Genomic DNA, 21172 nt, shown 5'->3' on the forward strand with positions numbered 1-21172 from the left:
GCCTATGTCCAGCAATAATTAGAGTACTGCCCGATGAGAAGGGCTCAATAGTGATGAATGAACCGGAACGGATAGAAAGAACAGAGATTCAGGGAAAAAGGCACTGGAGCTGACAGGAAATGCAAACAGAATAAACCTGTGAATAAGAAACCTCAAACACCGAAAGAAATGGAAGCAAAGTCAAGTAGGAACGGACAGGCGCCGGGTGCAGGTAAATTATGTAAATGGAAGTCGCGAGAGCTGCTCGCATACAAAAAGAAACACTGCCGCTCTCGTGTAAAATTAAAGCGGCAGGGTTTATCTGGCAAGGTGCCGTGAATGCAAGCAAGGAGGACGAAAGCGTGGATAGCGAGGGAGGGTAAACAGAAACTAGGCAGCGGTATAACGGCAGGATACCGTCAAAGTAGAAAAGAACGGAAAACACAGATACAGGATGAGAGGGATCCCGGAGGTCCGGGATGCAGAGAACGGGAGTAATAACAAGAGAATACGCAAGAATGAGCACAGGAGTGTGAGCAAAGTAGCAAGAGGAAACAGATACAACGCACCGGCAGAGGGGGTGGAGCCGGAAGATATAGTGCAGGCAGCCATGTTAGTTGAGGACTAGAGCGCTAACCTGAATGGATTAATGCCGCCAGCCATTCCATAGCTTCCACCTGCCGGTCCTGACAGCAGCTCTCCTGCCACTTCGGTTTTGCTACTTTACTTTATTTTAACCAATGGCTGTTAATGGCTTTTAATCCAACTTTTTCTTATTTGGCTTGGACAATGCTTGGTTAGTTCATTTGCAACAATTGGTTCTCTCTCATCTTGGCAATATGGATCACAAACAACTTGGTCCTTAGTTGCCCTCTTTTTGGCTTTGGCAATGTTGGTTCATATACCCTTGACTCGATATTGCCCTCCTTTGATTCTGACAAAGTCTATGCCCTTTACCCGTATAATGATACCCTTCTAGCTCAAAGTTTAAGTTCTTTTGGCATTCAGAAGTATAAGATGGGGCCAGTGGGTGATCACAGAGCGGTCTGGGGTCATACACTTGTAATGAACTCACCGGGTCTGTCACATGCGTCCACTCGCTCCGCTTCCTCCGGATCCTCGGCCTACTCTGCTGCATGCTGTCTGACAAACTGCTTCCTTCTGCTTCCCGTGGCCCACGCGCTCAGGAATGGAGCGCTCCTCGCTCCAGGAACACTTGGTTGCTCGCCTGCCACCACAGCCCACTTTACACTGGGGTAAGCCTTTATATTTTATGCTTCCAGCTAAGCAACCTGTGCATCTACGTTCTTCAGGGGGAAAGCATTCACCAACAGCGCTTCCCGCTGCACGACCTCTGCGTACAGGGTCACTGAAGGTGAGAGACTCTCTCAGAACCAGCCTTAAATCTGCTAATCACTGCAGCTCCGGCGTCTACCACAGTTTCCTTCAACTTCAACTGCAACGTAGAGTTACGACATTCACTCCTCCTCCTTCTACTGCTCTCTATGGCTTGCACCTGAGGGGGTCTTTTATACCCCCCAATCTCCCTCAGGTGTGGGTCTTAAGGGGAATTAGACTGCTACTTGCAATCTTGAGCCTCTGCATCCCTCTTCTTCGTCCAAGTACTTTGGGCATTGTGGGACTTGAAGTCCTCAATGTTCAAAATCCCCTTTTCTATTTTGACTGTTATTTGCAAAGGTGTTAGTTTCACTTTTATCCTTAATGACATTTTAGTTTTATAAGGACTTAATGAGTAGTTCTGATTTACAACAGATTTAAGGTTTTCAGATTCTACGAAGTGAATATTTGTAGATTTGTTTTTCCCCTGCAGAGTAAAGGGACTTTCACAGCATATATGTGGATGGTTTTATTAGAGGGGTTCTTATTTCTAATGAATGATGGATTTTGACATTTTTCATCAACATCAAAATATTTAGCTTTGAGGAATAAAACGTCCTTATGACAGGAAGCCGTTACATATTCTGGCAGCAGTGATATTTCTTCCTCTGAGGAAGACAAATGCCGCATCCTTCCCAATGGAGTCCTCCCATTCCCTTGGGGCCCTTCTCCTCCCAGGTGATCCTCCCGGCTAATGCCACCCGGGGTCAGGATAAGGGAGCGGCTGCCTTCCCCTGGCCACCTGGGAGTAGACTTTAGGAGGGGTCTTTGTGAGGGTTCATCACACACCCTTTGTGGGAATGTCGCTGGCATTTGTAAATGTGTTATTGTAAGCGATTTCTGATCTAAATTGTCATGCCTGTTCTTTAAATAAATACAAATACACATTTTAGGGCCCTGGGATGTGACACTCAGGCGGCTTCTGCATTGCAGCAGCGCAACTCTGAATTAAGAGTCAGAACTGAGAACTGGCGTCGAAGCAATATGCAAAGTGTCGAACGTGGCACACATAAGGGAATGCAAAGGAATCTGGGAGGAGGGGGTTGCTAGTTTCCAGCACACATGACCCCTGGGCCTCCTCTCAAAAGCATGCCTCTATGTAGCGTACTATTGCTGTTATGTCTTCATAGCGCTCTTATGCACTTTGCAAGTCCTCCTAGCACTGTGGGCTGTCTATAGGGGCAATGTTGCGTATTTCTGTGTATCAGATGGACGGCCATAGATTAATGTTTCATTGTTTTGTGCTCTTTCATATGAGTTGCCCCAGTGACACAGTACTGCAAGCCTTAAACCACAAATTCAAAGCCAAGGTGACATTTCCTTTCATTGCACACTAGCAAAAAGTCCTTGTTCTCCGAATGGGTACTGTAGACAGACATGATAACACTCTCATCAATTGTTGAAAATGAATGATCCTGTAGGTCGCTGTTACGATTCATTTATTGATGGACGGAGAATGAACGTGTGTGTCTGGCTGACATACCCCGAAGCAGACGCTGGCGGGAGGCGAGAGTTGGTGTGCTGCTGCATACTGGGACCTTCTGTGCTCTCCCCATACCTGTCGCCTCACCCTGGTGTGGTGCAGTTCGCTGCGGTCCAAATATCTCAGAAACCGTGCATCGTAGTGCCTTGAAACGTGGTTTATGAGGTCCCATGAAGACCTCGAGTTTGGTTCCTTGTGTCGAGACCAGTCCTTCTCCGACCACATTGATGCTTTGCCAATTTCAGGCAACCGTTTCATGTCTAAAGTTGCTGAAATCTGAGGAGAGGGGTGGGGCGTCCAGATCTCATGTAACCAGTAATGTCCTGGGGGAGCTAGCGTGTAACTATGCAACACTTGGTGCTGATTGTTGAAACGGTGTGCAATTGTATAAGGAACAACGCTTTGCCAAGCCACAGACCAGCAAGCAAATTTTCACTTTTGTGAAATCCAGGGAAAGGGGTGTCCAGATCTCATGTAGCCAGTAATGTCCTGGGGGTGCTAGCGTGTAACTATGCAACACTTGGTGCTGATTGTTGAAACGGTGTGCAATTGTATAAGGAACAACGCTTTGCCAAGCCACAAACCAGCAAGCAAATTTTCACTTTTGTGAAATCCAGGGAAAGGGGTGTCCAGATCTCATGTAGCCAGTAATGTCCTGGGGGTGCTAGCGTGTAACTATGCAACACTTGGTGCTGATTGTTGAAACGGTGTGCAATTGTATAAGGAACAACGCTTTGCCAAGCCACAAACCAGCAAGCAAATTTTCACTTTTGTGAAATCCAGGGAAAGGGGTGTCCAGATCTCATGTAGCCAGTAATGTCCTGGGGGTGCTAGCGTGTAACTATGCAACACTTGGTGCTGATTGTTGAAACGGTGTGCAATTGTATAAGGAACAACGCTTTGCCAAGCCACAAACCAGCAAGCAAATTTTCACTTTTGTGAAATCCAGGGAAAGGGGTGTCCAGATCTCATGTAGCCAGTAATATCCTGGGGGTGCTAGCGTGTAACTATGCAACACTTGGTGCTGATTGTTGAAACGGTGTGCAATTGTATAAGGAACAACGCTTTGCCAAGCCACAAACCAGCAAGCAAATTTTCACTTTTGTGAAATCCAGGGAAAGGGGTGTCCAGATCTCATGTAGCCAGTAATGTCCTGGGGGTGCTAGCGTGTAACTATGCAACACTTGGTGCTGATTGTTGAAACGGTGTGCAATTGTATAAGGAACAACGCTTTGCCAAGCCACAAACCCACACACACATTTTGACTTTTATTAATATAGATAGCAAAACCGTATTTCAGTATTCGGTTATTAGTATTTGATACGCACGATTTTAAGTCATTAAAATGACTATTTTTAATTATATATCGGATTATATAATATTGATAGCGGATTGAATTTAATAAACTAAGCACACGCCCGTCACTGTATTTTGTTAGGTTTTTGGGGCATCATGGGTGTCACTCCACTGTCCCTGCACTTCACATGTGACAGACACTGCCCCAGCTCTGCCTGCTTTTCAGAAGCGCCACTTCCTCTTTTGAGGTCAGTCCCATGAGAGTGCCTGTAGAGTAGGTGGATGTGGAGGCCAGTCCCATGAGGGTGCCTCTAGAGTAAGTGGGCCTGGAGGCCAGTCCCATGAGTGTGCCTCTAGAGTAAGTGGGCATGGAGGCCAGTCCCACAAGAATGCCTCTATAGTAAGTGGATGTGGAGGCCAGTCCCATGAGGGTGCCTCTAGAGTAAGTGGGCCTGGGGGCCAGTCCCATGAGTGTGCCTCTAGAGCAAGTGGTCCTGGAAGCCAGTCCCACGAGAGTGCCTCTAGAGTAAGTGGGCATGGAGGCCAGTCCCACAAGAATGCCTCTAGAGTAAGTGGGTGTGGAGGCCAGTCCCATGAGGGTCCCTCTAGTAAGTGGGTGTGGAGGCCAGTCCCATGAGAGTGCCTCTATATAAGTGGACATGGAGGACAATCCCATGAGAGTGCCTCTAGAGCAAGTGGTCCTGAAGCCAGTTCCATGATAATGCCTCTAGAGTAAGTGGGTGTGGAAGCCAGTCCCATGAGAGTGCCTCTAGAGTAAGTGGGCGTGGAGGCCAGTCCCATGAGAGTGCCTCTAGAGCAGGTGGGTGTGGAGGCCAGTCCCATGAGAGTGCCTCTAGAGCAAGTGGGTGTGGAGGCCACTCCCATGAGAGTGCCTCTAGAGTAAGTGGGCTTGGAGGCCAATCCTATGAGAGTACCTCTAGAGCTAGTGGGTGTGGAAGCCAGTCCCATGAGAATGCCTTTAGAGCAAGTGGGCGTAGAGGCCAGTCCCATGAGAATTCCTCTAGAGTAAGTGGGCGTGGAGGCCAGTCCCTTGAGGGTTCCTCTAGAGTAAGTGGGTGTGGAGGCCAGTCCCATGAGGGGGCCTCTAGAGTAAGTGGGCCTGGAAACCAGTCCCATGAGAGTGCCTCTAGAGTAAGTGGGTGTGAGGCCAGTCCCATGAGAGTGCCTCTAGAGTAAGTGGGTGTAGAGGCCAGTCCCATGAGAGTGCCTCTAGAGCAAGTGGGAATGGAGGCCAGTCCCATGAGGTGCCTCTAGAGTAAGTGGGCATGGAGGCCAGTCCCATGAGATTGCCTCTAGAGTAAGTGGGCATAGAGACCAGTCCTATGAGAGTGCCTCTAGAATCTGAGTGGTGACCTTGCACCAGGTGACCTTCCACTGCTATGAGCTGTCCTCAGACTTTTGAGCCGCTGGTCATTTCCCATAATTTCCTGCTCATCCTGCCTCTGCATTTTAGCATTTCAATTCCATGTTGTGTTATAAAGCTCTTATACTGTGCCTCTCACCAGGGCAGCGGTCGACCTGTTCGAGAAATGGGCGCCCTCGCCCGGCCTGTTGTAGCCCGGCCATAGGCCTTGTGGTAATCAGCGTGTTCCAGTGATGGCTGTTTCCAGGCCCCTGGAAGGAAGCCTGGCTCTGGGAAGGCTCAGAGATGTGCTCGGGAAACATTTGAAGTGTGACGGCCAGAAATGCCATGCCATTAATTCCTTGCTTTTCTCCCGGACAGGCAAACATCGGGCAGGAGGAAGACTTCGAGGCAGCCAGGAAGAAGGCCCTGAATTTAGGGGCCAAAAAGGTGAGCTGATATCCAGGACCCCTGGGGTCCAGGCCAGGGCCTCAGGAGCTGTTTACAGGAGGGCCAATCTATCATTCGCGCGAGCCAGGTTACAAGGGTTTCATGTCCCCCATGAGGTTGGGTTATCTGCTGATCATTAAGGCGAGTGTTATGAGGAGTTAATGCCCTTCAGTAGCCACTGGAGGCTTTTGTTAATAAAGGTGCATGCAGTCTCGCAACACATTCTCGGGGAGCTGATGTGCCTCGATGCTCTCACCTTGCGTTTATTCTTCAAGTCACATATTATGAGGAATTAAAGCCCCATGAAAGGCTATGCAGGGATAATGTCCATCGATGGGCTGGATTGTTAGCACATGATCACGTGGGGGTTTCTTGATTGACTGGAAAGGTTCTAGTTCTTTATGTTATGCACTATGCAGATCAATGTCCCTTGATAGGATGGATTGTTAGCACATGATCATTTGGGTGTTTCTTGATTGGCTCGGTAGGTTCTAGTTCTCTATGTTACACTATACAGGGATAATGTCCATCGATAGGCTGGATTGTTAGCACGTGGTCATGTGGGCGTTTCGTGATTGGCTGGGTTGTTCTTTATGTTATGCACTATGCAGATCAATGTCCTGTGATAGGCTGGCTTGTTAGCACATGACCATGAAGGTGGTTCTTGATTGGCTGGGTAGGTTCGAGTTTTGTTATGTTTGGCGCTATGCAGGGATAGTGTCCCTCGATGGGCTTGATCACCCTTTACCCTTCAGGACACCTGCTGTAAAGAAGTGACATCCTCAGTGACCTTTCTAAGGTCTTGTTCTTCAAGGAGCATTGATGGCCAGAGGTGATGTCCCTCGATGGGCAGGGCATGCATCGTCTCCAGGACCCGTGCTGGGAAGATTTGATGTCCCACATTAGATTCTGCATGGCTCTTCTTCAGGATGATATGTGCAATGGGAAGTTAAGCCGGGTATGGTTCCTCTTGAGGGCCTTCTCTAGGAGAATCTGATGTCTTTGATAGGTTATGTCATCTCAAGTAGTGCAAGATCTTGGATCCAGGGCTCGCTGTGCCTCGAGTCCCTGCCTACACCCCACCGTTGCCATATGAGGCCGAAACATGTCTGGGGTTGCTTGTGGTCTCCTACTGAAGGGGTGTGAGCTCGCAGTTTGGCCTGTTCTTGGAATTTTTGGATGGGGGTCACGCCTAATTTCCATACATTCTTTCCCCTTCTGTAATGGCCTGGCAGACTGAAAAAGAATTGTGTGGAGGGTGGATCTGAGCAATGCCAGAGGTTATGAGTTCTTCAAAAAAAAACCTCCAGCCACCCCTTCAGTTTTGAGTGAGTTTGCCTCTTCTTCTGGACCCATACCATGAGGATTTGATGCCACTCAAAAGGCTGGGTATGGGTCTTATTCAATAGCATGAGAATACACTCCCCACCGAGCATGAGACTGGCAGGTCTGCTCCACCCTGTTTCCGGCACTGGCTGCCTATTGATCCCTTGCTTCCAAATAGCCCCACCCCGTTCCCTTGTATTCATCCCTTGAAATCTGCTTCTGTCACTGTGTACTTTCCCCTATGACTTGTAAACCACTCTGTTATTTCCTGAAGCCAGGTGTGTGTTCAACGAATACCCTAATACTGCTTGCATTGATAGCTATGCTGCAAACCAGCCTATGTAACTCTGAATCGCCTGGGGTACAGCTGCTTGTGAATATAATAGGAAGGGCTTGCTGCATTGAGCTGGTAAAATCCTTTTAAGGAGATCAATCTATCTTGGGCTTTCTCCTTGTGGCTTGGGGGTGGCTGTGAAGTGCAAGAAGAGTGCATGCACTTCGGCTTAATCGGTAACTGTTATCTTCTCAAGGGATTACTACTACAGTAGGGCTTGGAGATTGTGCATGCATAGAGGAAGAGACAGTGGGGGGAATCCCAGCCTGAGGGCAGTTCACGCCCTCCTCCGTGAGTTCTCATTCATTGTGACGTCCTCATCTGCCTAAAGTACATAAACAGCAGCCTGTGAACACAAGACACCTCAGTGCAAAGCAGAGGCACTTCGAGACACTCATTTGACTTTTGAATACGCACGTAGTATTTGGGTAGCTAGGTGAAGGTGTACCCTCAGCTTCATGTGCAAAGACATCCCTGATTCCTACCTGCCCCTTCCCATCTTACAGCTGGGTGTGCTCTTCTTGGTTATGGAACATACTCAGAGGTGTAGGCTCTCTTGGTAGTTATGTTATGTTATGTTATTTGGCATTCATATAGCGCTCTATATATCATTGGTATGACCTCAAAGCGCTGGTAGGTTGAATTCCCTCAGGGACCGCAGTCCAGGTCAGTAGAGAGTGTAGGTGTTGTAGGGTGCGTGGGTGCACCAGTTATGTGTGCAGCTGGTGTAATTGCCGGATGGTAGCTGCATCCTCGCGTTAGGTGTGGTGGTGATGATATCAGTTGAATGTGTGCAGTCTGGCGGGTGGACCCCAGGACTGGGTTCTGGCTGCGTTAGGCCTGTAGGATGCTTATGTGTGCAGCTAGGCCAGTTTGTCATGGGATACAGCTGCGTTTTATTAGAGTGAGGAGGTGTTCATGGGGTAGTGTTCGTATGTGAGCAGCTAGGCCGAATTTATCGAGGGGTATAGCTATACTCTGTGTGATGGTGTAGAGTAGAGAGTAAGCGTAGTGATATGGTTTGATATAAAGTTCATCCATAAAGCACCTAGGCACAATGCGCTCCGAAGCACTCAATGACAAGGAGGGAACGAGCGAGGACGCAGAGACACTCCCACAGTCCATGGGCAGCGCGAATGTGGAGACTAGCTACTGCACTCAGTCTAGAGACACCCAGACGACTGCAAGTGCTAAGGCACGGAGAGGAGGGCATGCCAGGGAACGGTACATGAGGACCGTAGTGGCTCGGTACACATCGACATCGCGGGGGACCAGGGTAGGGGCATACAGCAGGCATGCAGGAGGCCAGAGTTACAGAGAGACATCACAGGACCAGAGGGGCTGGGGCTATACAGTGACATCAAGGGGACCAGAGGGTGCTGGGCCACACAGCGACTACGTGGGACACGAGAGGGGCATGGTGTGTACTACAAAATCTTAGGGGACCAGGAGGGGAGCTGGGGGCGCATAGTGACACTGCAGGGAGCCATGGGGCTGTGCACACAGTGGCATCAGAGTGGACCTGCGGTTTGGGGTGCAGTGACGAGATGGTCAGGGCAACATTGAGACATGGGGACCTAAGGGGTTGTGGGTACACAGTGACATTGAGGGGAAATGGGGGCTGGGTAAACAGTGACATCACGGGGGACCAGAGGGGCGAGGTATGCATCGACAACACAGGGGCTGGGGGGGTAGGTGCACTTAGGGACCTCACAGGGACTAGTGGGGTGGGCATAGAGCGACAGGGGCCAAAGGGGTACACGGTGGGGACCAGAGGGGGCCGGCATACGCAGCGGCAACACAAGAGCTGGAAAGGGAAGGGGCACTCAGGGACGTCACAGCGAGTAGGGGGTTGGGCTTACAGCAACAGGACGGGGGGCCAGAGGGATACATAGCAGCATCACGGGAACACGAGGGCAGGGTTACACAGGGGCATACGGACACAGAGGGGCACATAGCGACGTTACGGAAGCATGAGGGCAGGGGTACACATCGACAAACGGGCACAGAGGGGCACACAGCGACATCACAGGGACTAGAGGGGGCATACAGGGGGATACACATTGACATTACGGAGAACATGGGGGAGGGGTACACAGCGAGACCACGGGAACTAGCGGTGTTGTCGACAACATAGTGGACTGGTGGTTTGGGTGCAGTGATGAGATGGTTCGGGCAACAGTGAAACATGGGGACCTAAGGGGTTGTGGGTACACAGTGACATTGAGGGGAAATGAGGGGCTGGGGTAAACAGCGACATCACGAGGGACCAGAGGGGTGAGGTATGCATCGACATCTCGGGGGCTGGAAGAGTAGGGGCACAAATGGACATCAGAGGGATTAGAGGGGGCAGGGAGTACAGCGACAGGACGGGGGGGCGAGAGGGATACATAGCAGCATCACAGGGAACAAGAGAACAGAGGTACGTAAGAACACATGGGCACAGAGGGGAATACAGTGACATCACAGGGGCTAGGGGGTTGGCATACAGAGTGATACACAGCGGTGTCCGTCCATAGGATGCTTAGTCTTCTGTTCTCGTTACGTGTGCTATGATGAGGACCACCCACCCATCATTGGGTTTCATCTTGTTCTTTCTGGCACATGCCATATGGAGTTGATGAGCTTTGATAGGGTGGTTTGCTCTTGTTTTCTGGGGCACTTGCTATGATGAGCTGATGAACCTTGGAAGGGTGAGTTTGCTCTTGTTCTTTGGGGCACATGCTCTAAGGAGTTGATGAGCCTTGGTAGGGTGAGTTTGCTTCTGTTCTTTGGGGCACTTGCTGTGAGGAGTGTATGAGTCTTGGAAGGGTGAGTTTGCTCTTGTTCTTTGGGACACATGCTGTGAGGAGTTGATGAGCCTTGGAAGGGTGAGTTTGCTCTTGTTCTTTGCGGCACTTGCTGTGAGGAGTTGATGAGCCTTGGAAAGGTGAGTTTACTCCTGTTCTTTGGGGCACTTGCTGTGAGGAGTTGATCAGCCTTGGTAGGGTGAGTTTACTCCTGTTCTTTGGGGCACTTGCTGTGAGGAGTATATGAGTCTTGGAAGGGTGAGTTTGCTCTTGTTCCTCAGTGCTCATGCTGTGAGGAGGTGATGAGCCTTGGAAGGGTGAGTTGCCCCTTGTTCCATGGGACACATGCTGTGAGGAGTTGATGAGCCTTGAAGGGTGAGTTGCCCCTTGTTCTTTGTTGCTCCTGCTGTGAGGAGTTGATGAGACTTGGAAGGTTGAGTTTGCTCCTATTCTTTGGGCCACGTGCTATGAGGAGTTGATGAGCCTTGAAGGGTGAGCTGCCCCTTGTTCTTTGGGACACATGCTGTGAGGCGTTGATGAGCCTTGGAAGGGTGAGTTTGCTCTTGTTCCTTAGTGCTTGTGCTGCGAGGAGTGAATGAGTCTTGGAAGGGTGAGTTTGCTCTTGTTCTTTAGTGCTCATGCTGGCAGGAGTTGATGAGCCTTGGGAGGGTGAGTGTGCTCTTGTTCTTTGCGGCACTTGCTGTGAGGAGGTGATGAGCCTTGGAAGGGTGAGTTTGCTCTTGTTCTTTAGTGCTTGTAAGGGTGCGTTTGCTCCTGTTCTTTAGTGCTTGTGCTGTGAGGAATTGATGAGCCTTGGAAGGGTGAGTTTGCTCCTGTTCGTTAGTTCTTGTGCTGTCAGGAGATGATGAGCCTTCGAAAGGTGAGTTTGGCCCTGTTGTTTGAGGCACTTACTGTGAGGAGTTGATGAGCCTTGGAAGGGTGAGTTTGCTCCTGTCCATTAGTTCTCGTGCTGGGAGGAGTTGATGAGCCTTGGTATGGTGAGTTTGCTCCTGTTCTTTAGTGCTCGTGCTGGGAGGAGTTGATGAGCCTTGGAAGGGTGAGTTGCTCCTGTTGTTTAGTGCTCGTGCTCTAAGGAGTTGATGAGCCTTGGAAGGGAGAGTTTGCTCCTGTTCTTTGGGACACATGCGTTGATGAGTTGATGAACCTTGGAAGGGTGAGTTTGCTCCTGTTCTTTAGTGCTCGTACTGGGAGGAGTTGATGAGCTTTGGAAGGGTGAGTTTGCTCCTGTCCTTTAGTTCTCGTGCTGGGAGGAGTTGATGAGCCTTGGAAGGGTGAGTTTGCTCCTGTTCTTTAGTGCTCGTGCTGGGAGGAGTTGATGAGCCTTGGAAGGGTCCGTTTGCTCCTGTTGTTTAGTGCTCGTGCTCTAAGGAGTTGATGAGCCTAGGAAGGGTGAGTGTGCTCTTGTTCTTTGGGGCACTTGCTGTAAGGGGTTGATGAGCCTTGGAAGGGAGAGTTTGCTCCTGTTCTTAAGTTCCAGTACTGGGAGGAGATGATGAGCCTTGGAAGGGTGAGTTTGCACCTGTTCTTTAGTGCTCGTGCTGGGAGGAGTTGATGAGCCTTGGAAGCGTGCGTTTGCTCCTGTTCTTTAGTGCTCGTGCTGTGAGGAGTTGATGAGCCTAGGAACGGTCAGTTTGCTCCTGGTCTTTGGGGGCACTTGCTGTAAGGAGTTGATAAGACTTGGAAGGATGAGTTTGCCCCTGTTCTTCGGGACACTTGCTGTGAGAAGTTGATGAGGCTTGGAAGGGTGAGTTTGCTCCTGTTCTTTAGTGCTCATGCTGGGAGGAGTTGATGAGCCTTGGAAGGGTCAGTTTGCTCCTGTTGTTTAGTGCTCGTGCTCTAAGGAGTTGATGAGCCTAGGAAGGGTCAGTCTGCTCCTGTTCTTTGGGGCACTTGCTGTAAGGGGGTGATGAGCCTTGGAAGGGAGAGTTTGCTCCTGTTCTTTAGTTCCAGTGCTGGGAGGAGATGATGAGCCTTGGAAGGGTGAGTTTGCACCTGTTCTTTAGTGCTTGTGCTGGGAGGAGTTGATGAACTTTGGAAGGGTGAGTTTGCTCCTGTCCTTTAGTTCTCGTGCTGGGAGGAGTTGATGAGCCTTGGAAGGGTGAGTTTGCTCCTGTTCTTTAGTGCTGTTGCTGGGAGGAGTTGATGAGCCTTGGAAGGGTCAGTTTGCTCCTGTTGTTTATTGCTCGTGCTCTAAGGAGTTTATGAGCCTAGGAAGGGTCAGTTTGCTGCTGTTCTTTGGGGCACTTGCTGTAAGGGGTTGATGAGCCTTGGAAGGGAGACTTTGCTCCTATTCTTTAGTTCCAGTGCTGGGAGGAGATGATGAGCCTTGGAAGGGTGAGTTTGCACCCGTTCTTTAGTGCTCGTGCTGGGAGGAGTAGATGAGCATTGGAAGGGTGAGTTTGCTCCTGTTCTTTAGTTCTCGTGCTGGGAGGAGTTGATGAGCCTTGGAAGGATGAGTTTGCTCCTGTTCTTTAGTGCTCGTGTTGGGAGGAGTTGATGAGCCTTGGAAGGATGTGTTTGCTCCTGTTCTTTGGGGGCACTTACTGTAAGGGGTTGATGAGCCTTGGAAGGGAGAGTTTGCTCCTGTTTTTAGTTCCCATGCTGTAAGGTGCTGATAAAACTTGGAAGGGTGAGTTTGCTCCTGTTCTTTAGTGCTCGTGCTGCGAGGAGTTGATGAGCCTTGGAAGGGCGAGTTTGCCCCTGTTCTTTAGTGCTCGCGCTGGGAGGAGTTGATGAGACTTGGAAGGGTAAGTTTGCTCCTGTTTTTTATTGTTCGTGCTGTGAGGAATTGATGAGATTTAGAAGGGTGAGTTTGCTCTTGTTCTTTGGGACACATGCTGTGAGGAGTTGATGAGCCTAGGAAGGGTCAGTTTGCTCCTGTTCTTTGGGGGCACTTGCTGTAAGTAGCTAATAAGTCTTGAAAGGGTGAGTTTGCTCCTCTTATTTGGGACACATGCTGTGAGGAGTTAATGAGCCTTGGATGGGTGAGTTTGCTCCTGTTCTTTAGTGCTCGTCCTGTGAGGAGTTGATGAACCTTGGAAGGGCGAGTTGCCCCTTGTTCTTTGGGACACATGCTGTGAGGAGTTTGAGTCTTGGAAGGTTGAGTTTGCTCTTGTTCTTTAGTACTCATGCTGTGAGGAGTTGATGAGCCTTGGAAGGGTGAGTTTGCTCATATTCCTTGGGGCACGTGCTGTGAGGATTTGATGAGCCTTGAAGGGTGAGTTGCCCCTTGTTCTTTGGGACACATGCTGTGAGGAGCTAATGAGCCTTGGAAGGGTGAGTTTGCTCTTGTTCCTTAGTGCTTGTGCTGTGAGGAGTGAATGAGTCTTGGAAGGGTGAGTTTGCTCTTGTTCTTTAGTGCTCATGCTGGCAGGAGTTGATGAGCCTTGGGAGGGTGAGTGTGCTCTTGTTCTTTGCGGCACTTGCTGTGAGGAGTTGATGAGCCTTGGAAGGGTGAGTTTGCTCTTGTTCTTTCGGGCACTTGCTGTGAGGAGGTGATGAGCCTTGGAAGGGTGAGTTTGCTCTTGTTCTTTAGTGCTTGTGCTGTGAGGAGTGAATGAATCTTGGAAGGGTGAGTTTGCTCTTGTTCTTTAGTGCTCGTGCTGGAAGGAGTTGATGAGCCTTGGGAGTGTGAGTTTGCTCCTGCTCTTTAGATCTCGTGCTGGGAGGAGTTAATGAGCCATGGAAGGGTGAGTTTGCTCCTGTTCTTTAGTGATCGTGCTGTGAGGAATTGATGAGCCTTGGAAGGGTGAGTTTGCTCCTGTTCGTTAGTTCTTGTGCTGTCAGGAGTTGAAGAGCCTTCGAAAGGTGAGTTTGCCCCTGTTGTTTGGGGCACTTGCTGTGAGGAGTTGATGAGCCTTGGAAGGGTGAGTTTGCACCTGTTCTTTAGTTCTCATGCTGGGAGGAGGTGATGAGCCATGGGAGGGTGAGTTTGCTCCTGTTCTTTAGTGCTCGTGCTGGGAGGAGTTGATGAGCCTTGGAAGGGTGAGTTTGCTCCTGTCCATTAGTTCTCGTGCTGGGAGGAGTTGATGAGCCTTGGTAGGGTGAGTTTGCTCCTGTTCTTTAGTGCTCGTGCTGGGAGGAGTTGATGAGCTTTGGAAGTGTGAGTTGCTCCTGTTGTTTAGTGCTCGTGCTCTAAGGAGTTGATGAGCCTTGGAAGGGAGAGTTTGCTCCTGTTCTTTGGGACACATGCGTTGATGAGTTGATGAGCCTTGGAAGGGTGAGTTTGCTCCTGTTCTTTAGTGCTCGTACTGGGAGGAGTTGATGAGCTTTGGAAGGGTGAGTTTGCTCCTGTCCTTTAGTTCTCGTGCTGGGAGGAGTTGATGAACCTTGGAAGGGTGAGTTTGCTCCTGTTGATTAGTGCTCGTGCTCCAAGGAGTTGATGAGCCTAGGAAGGGTCAGTTTGCTCCTGTTCTTTGGGGTACATGCTGTAAGGAGTTCATAAGACTTGGAAGGGCGAGTTTGCTCCTCTTCTTTGGGACACATGCTGTGATGAGTTGATGAGCCTTGGAAGGGTGAGTTTGCTCCTGTTCTTTAGTGCTCGTGCTCTAAGGAGTTGATGAGCCTTGGAAGGATGAGTTTGCCCCTGTTCTTTGGGACACTTGCTGTGAGAAGTTGATGAGCCTTGGAAGGGTGAGTTTGCTCCAGTTCTTTAGTGCGTGTGCTGGGAGGAGTTGATGAGCCTTGGAAGGGTCAGTTTGCTCCTGTTCTTTGGGGCACTTGCTGTAAGGGGTTGATGAGCCTTGGAAGGGAGACTTTGCTCCTGTTCTTTAGTTCCAGTGCTGGGAGGAGATGATGAGCCTTGGAAGGGTGAGTTTGCTCCTGTTCTTTAGTGCTCGTGCTGGGAGGAGTTGATGAGCCTTGGAAGGGTCAGTTTGCTCCTGTTCTTTGGGGCACTTGCTGTAAGGGGTTGATGAGCCTTGGAAGGGAGACTTTGCTCCTGTTCTTTAGTGCTCATGCTGGGAGGAGTGGATGAGCATTGGAAGGGTGAGTTTGCACCCGTTCTTTAGTGCTCATGCTGGGAGGAGTGGATGGGCATTGGAAGGATGAGTTTGCTCCTGTTCTTTAGTTCTCCTGCTGGGAGGAGTTGATGAGCCTTGGAAGGGTGAGTTTGCACCTGTTCTTTAGTGCTCATGTTGGGAGGAGTTGATGAGCCTTGGAAGGGTGAGTTTACTCCTTTTTTTGGGGGCTCATGCTCTAAGGAGATGATGAGCCTTGGAAGGGTGAGTTTGCGCCTGTTCTTTAGTGCTCGTGCTGTGAGGAGTTGATGAGTCTAGTAAGGGTCAGTTTGCTCCTATTATTTGGGGGCACTTACTGTAAGGGGTTGATGAGCCTTGGAAGGGGGAGTTTGCTCCTGTTCTTTGGGGCACTTGCTGTGAGGAGTTGATGAGCTTTGGAAGGGTGAGTTTGCTCCTGTCCTTTAGTTCTCGTGATGGGAGGAGTTGATGAGCCTTGGAAGGGTGAGTTTGCTCCTGTTCTTTAGTGCTCGTGCTGGGAGGAGTTGATGAGCCTTGGAAGGGTCAGTTTGCTCCTGTTGTTTAGTGCTCGTGCTCTAAGGAGTTGATGAGCCTAGGAAGGGTCAGTTTGCTCCTGTTCTTTGGGGCACTTGCTGTAAGGGGTTGATGAGCCTTGGAAGGGAGACTTTGCTCCTATTATTTAGTTCCAGTGCTGGGAGGAGATGATGAGCCTTGGAAGGGTGAGTTTGCACCCGTTCTTTAGTGCTCGTGCTGGGAGGAGTAGATGAGCCTTGGAAGCGTGCGTTTGCTCCTGTTCTTTAGTTCTCGTGCTGGGAGGAGTTGATGAGCCATGGAAGGATGAGTTTGCTCCTGTTCTTTAGTGCTCGTGTTGGGAGGAGTTGATGAGCCTTGGAAGGATGAGTTTGCTCCTGTTCTTTGGGGGCACTTACTGTAAGGGGTTGATGAGCCTTGGAAGGATGAGTTTGCTCCTGTTCTTTGGGGGCACTTACTGTAAGGGGTTGATGAGCCTTGGAAGGGAGAGTTTGCTCCTGTTTTTAGTTCCCATGCTGGGAGGAGATGATGAGCCTTGGAAGGGGGAGTTTGCTCCTGTTCTTTAGTTCCCGTGCTGGAAGGAGATGATGAGCCTTGGAAGGGGGAGTTTGCTCCTGTTCTTTAGTTCCCGTGCTGTAAGGTGCTGATAAAACTTGGAAGGGTGAGTTTGCTCCTGTTCTTTAGTGCTCGTGCTCTGAGGAGTTGATGAGCCTTGGAAGGATGAATTTGCCCCTGTTCTTTGGGACACCTGCTGTGAGAAGTTGATGAGCCTTGGAAGTGTGAGTTTTCTCCTGTTCTTTAGTGCTCGCGCTGGAGGAGTTGATGAGCCTTGGAAGTGTGAGTTTTCTCCTGTTCTTTAGTGCTCGTGCTGCGAGGAGTTGATGAGCCTTGGAAGGGTGAGTTTGCTCCTGTTCTTTATTGTTCGTGCTGTGAGGAATTGATGAGATTTAGAAGGGTGAGTTTGCTCGTGTTCTTTATTGCTCGTGCTGTGAGGAGTTGATGACCTTGGAAGGGGGCGTTTTCGCCTGTTCTTTGGGGCGTGTCCTATAGAGAGCAAGTCCCGCCTGTCACTGGGTTTGCTCTTGTTATTCAGCACATGTTGTGGGGCATCAGGAGTCTTGGGAAGTAACTGTTGCTCTGGTTACATATGGTGTTGGCTTGAATCCATGTGGGATCTGCCTGGGGTTGGGGGGCAAGTCACCTGTGTTGTGATGCCTGTGGTTCCCCCCTCTCTCTCTGCAGGTGTACATCGAGGACGTCCGCGCTGAGTTCGTTGAGCAGTTCATCTGGCCAGCTGTGCAAGCCAACGCCATCTATGAGGACCGCTACCTCTTGGGGACCTCCCTGGCCCGGCCGTGTATTGCTCGTCGCCAGGTGGAGATTGCCAAGAAAGAAGGGGCGCAGTATGTGTCGCATGGAGCCACTGGCAAGGTGAGGAGGCTGGGCACTGCCTGGGGATGCGTGGCAGGAGTATCGGGTGCAGAATGAGGGGGTGGGTGGCGATTACTCATGGTGTGCTACCCACAGAGCAGGAGGGATGCTACATGGATTATTTGGCTTAGAATGAGGTGGGGGGCATGGATTGGCAAGAGCATCATTGGATAGGTGGCACGTGGACTCTTAGGGTAAACAGAGTGTTGGGGAGGGACTGGCCATGCAAGCATTAGTTTAGTTTATTTTAGTTTATTCATTTATATGATGTGTACCGGACCCAGGGGTATCAGGGCGCAGCAGTACAGACAATGCGAAGCTTAATTTACAAGTTACATACATAGTTATACACAGGACATATAATTACAAGGTAGTACATAGAAAAGGCATAACTAATAAATTGGTATGCACTACAAAAGTAGAATGACATGGCAAATATATACAGGTATGTACTTGTTCAGTGATCATTTGCCTTGAGCCAGTTGATGTAACTAAGTCTAAACCTTGGGTAGGATTGATCCGTCCTGAGATGGTGTGGTAGGGAGTTCCAAAGTTGGGCCGCTTTGACCTGGAAGCTGCCCCCACCACCCGATCTTGGTTAGTCTGAATCTAGGGATGTTAATGCAGTTGGCATTGGTAAGTCTTGTGGGTCTTGTGGAGATTCTTCTTTGGACTCTGGTTACAAGGTAACTGGGGGCAGCGTTGTTCAATGCCGTGTGTGTCAAGGAGGCTGTTTTTAGGTTGATTTTGTTGACCGGGGCAAGCCAGTTGTTTTGACGCCTTATGGTGGAGATGTGACACCTTTTGGACACACCTATAGCCGCTCTAAGGGCGTTGTTTTGAAGAATTTGGATTTTTTGGGTGATGGATTTGTTGGCGCCAATATATAGTGCATTACAGTAGTCGAGCCTCGATAAGATCAAGGCTCTGGCTAGGGTAATGCAATTATCATCTGATAGAAAGGGTTTGCCCGTTCTGATCAGCTTGCATGTGTATGCAGTGGCTGAGGCCAGGGTGGTCACTTGTTTTAATAAAGGATGAGGTGGAATAAAGGTAGGACCCGAGTGTTTTCACCTCTTTGGCCACCCTGATAACATTGCCATCGATGATGAATGGTGTCTAGTTGGCTCCTAGTTTTTTTATATTAGCGTGTGTACCTAGTATGATTTCCGTTTTTTCATCATTCAGGCATAGACCATGGATAGCCATCCATGCCTGGATGATGGGATACACCTGGTTCACCAAGGCCAAATCCTCTCCATAATCCCCAGAAAGTGGGAGGAGAATCTGGGTATCATCTGCATAGTTAGTGTAGGTGATACCAAGAGAATCCAGATCATCAAAAAGGGGCTTGGTGAAAATGTTGTACAAGGTGGGGGAAACGCAAGATCCCTGGGGAACACTGCATGTGATGAGGATAGGGTCTGCTGCTGCTGAGGGCGAGAAGACCCTCATAGTTCTGTCACTAAGGAAGGACTCAATCCAGATGATTGCCTCTTTAGAAAAGTTGGCAGCTGTGTCTAGGTGTCTGCAAATGACCTTGTGGTCTACCAGGTCGAATGCGGTCGAGAGGTCTGATAGTAAAAGGAGGGCTGTTTTCCCTTTGTCTCTCAGCTCATCTAAATGTGCTTTCAGGTCAATGAGGGCTGTCTCAGTTTCGTGTTGGGGTCGGAAACCTGATTGACGGGCTCCCAGGGATGTATGCTCTTCCAGAAATGTTTGGATCTGGAGATAGGCCACTTTGTTGAGGATCTTGAGCAGGAAGGGTACGGTGGTGATGGGGCGATAGTTAGTTGGAATTGGCGGGTCTAGGGTTTGTTTTTTTAGTAATGGGAGCACTCACGATTGTTTAAGATTGGCTGGGACGATTCCTGAGGTGAATGAAGCATTAATCAGCTTAGTGATGAACGGCGCAAGATCTCTTGCTGCGTCTTTAATAAGCTGAGCCGGGCAGAGGTCACCCTGGCAATTTGAAGGCTTGAGTGATAGGATTACTTTGTCAGCCACAAGGGTAGTCATTTTGGAGAAGTAGAAACGGGGGGTTAGGTTAGTTAGAATGTCTTTAGGGGGGGCATTGGCGGCAGTGAGGTTGGGTAGGTGGTTGATGGAATGTTTTGTTTTAGATATTTTGTTTTGAAGGGTAGTTATTTTATTCGTTAGGGCCTGTTGTATCTCAGAGCTCCACGTTTTGTCCTTGGTGCAAATTTCAGGTGTGGTGAAGGGGGATTCAAGTTCTTTGAGTATGGAGAATAGTTATTTGGTGCTGGAGTTGGCCCTGGAGATGCGTTTGTTATAAGAGTTGCGTTTTGTGAGGAAGATTTCTTTTTTGTATTACGATGAGAGCTCTGTGAGTTTTATTTGATTGGCAGTGGTTGGGAGGAGTCTCCATGTAGTTTCACAACTCCTCTTTAGTAGTCTAAGGTCCTTGAGTTGGGGAGTGAACCATTTATGGATGTGTGCTTTAGGTTTGCTAGGTCTGAGTTTCAGGAGCATGGGGTTGCATAGATGAGCATTAGCAGGGTCAGGTTGGGAGGGTAAGTGGTTGATATGGACTACTAGGATCACCATTGGTACGGATGGGGGCTGGCACCTGGTTTACCAGGCACAGCATTATAGAATTAGATACGGGATACATGGATACTGGGATTGTGCCCGAATGATCAGGGAAAGAGCGACCGGTCTGGATATGCCGCTGCCAAAGTGTGCTGCTAGGAGAATGCTGGTTGGGAACAGGTTTGAGGTGGGGGCAGATGAGTGCTTGCCAGGCACAGAAGGGGGATAATGGCTAAGGCTCAGAGCAGGTAGGAAGAGTGACATTGGATGATAAGGGATGGCGGGAACGGCAGCCAGGCTACCAGTTACCGAATGGTGGCATTGGACCATGATTACCAGCTACAAAAAGGAGGATTGGGGAAGCGTTGAGCAGCGGGAGATTAGAGACTCATGAACAATGATTATGAGGGAACATTGAGGGAAAGGAAAGACATAACCACACACAGAGAAGAAGAGTTATGGAGGACTTGCCAAGAAAGGGAGGGGGACTGAGGACTACTGGGCAAAGTTGAGTGTGTGTAGAATGGGGGGAGGTGGGTGAGTAACGGATCACCAGAAGTGCTATGCTCCAGGAATAACAGGAGGGTCAGGGTGCATCTAAAGTAAAGTGGTTGCAAGTTTCACGCCTTTACCATTTACAAGGCCTAGCCATTTGAACAGTTACTGGTGGCAGCTCAGGCTCTCTGTGACCTAATCCCACATGACTCTGGGGACCAATAATCACCAGTCCGATATTATTCAGTTCTATCATCAGAAAATTTTCCTCCAATGAGAAGGTCACTCTGGCCAATTGTAGAATAAAAGGAAAACCGCACCGCCCATCCTTCCCAGGACCCCATATAGCCTTCCTGGTCAGGCAAATGCTGCTAGGGTCCCCCATGAATTTGTAGGGCAAAAGGTCACTTATGGCTCAATGCTACAGTCCCTGCCCAGGGCTAGAAGTGACTGACGCGTCGTACTGACCGGGCACAACCACTCGCAAGACTGGAGGCATCAAACAAGCCTAAGCCTGCAAACCTCTATCCCTGCGGGAGAAAACTGAAAGAAAACGGGCAAAGGTGCAGAGTGGTCCTCTTGAGCAGGGACTATCAGCAGCAAAGGGTGTGCAGGTGGGGATTGAGCAGGGATTTCAGGTTATGTGCGTGGGGATTGAGCAGGGATTTCAGGTTATGTGCGTGGGGATTGAGCAGGGATTTCAGGTTATGTGCGTGGGGATTGAGCAGGGATTTCAGGTTATGTGCG

The 21172-nt window shown here is 49.7% G+C and overlaps 1 protein-coding gene across 1 annotated transcript in view; it reads left to right on the forward strand.

Annotated features, from left to right (window-relative positions):
* Positions 1 to 21172, forward strand: part of ASS1 (argininosuccinate synthase 1) — a 514067-nt gene that overhangs the window by 77195 nt on the left and 415700 nt on the right. Inside the window, exons 4-5 of the mRNA XM_069609263.1 lie at positions 5901 to 5969; positions 17189 to 17377. Coding sequence (XP_069465364.1) covers positions 5901 to 5969; positions 17189 to 17377 — 258 coding nt within the window. The remainder of the gene's footprint in view (positions 1 to 5900; positions 5970 to 17188; positions 17378 to 21172) is intronic.

Source organism: Ambystoma mexicanum, chromosome 8, assembly GCF_040938575.1.
Source record: "Ambystoma mexicanum isolate Mex_15411 chromosome 8, UKY_AmexF1_1, whole genome shotgun sequence".
NCBI classification, from domain to species: Eukaryota; Metazoa; Chordata; class Amphibia; order Caudata; family Ambystomatidae; genus Ambystoma; species Ambystoma mexicanum.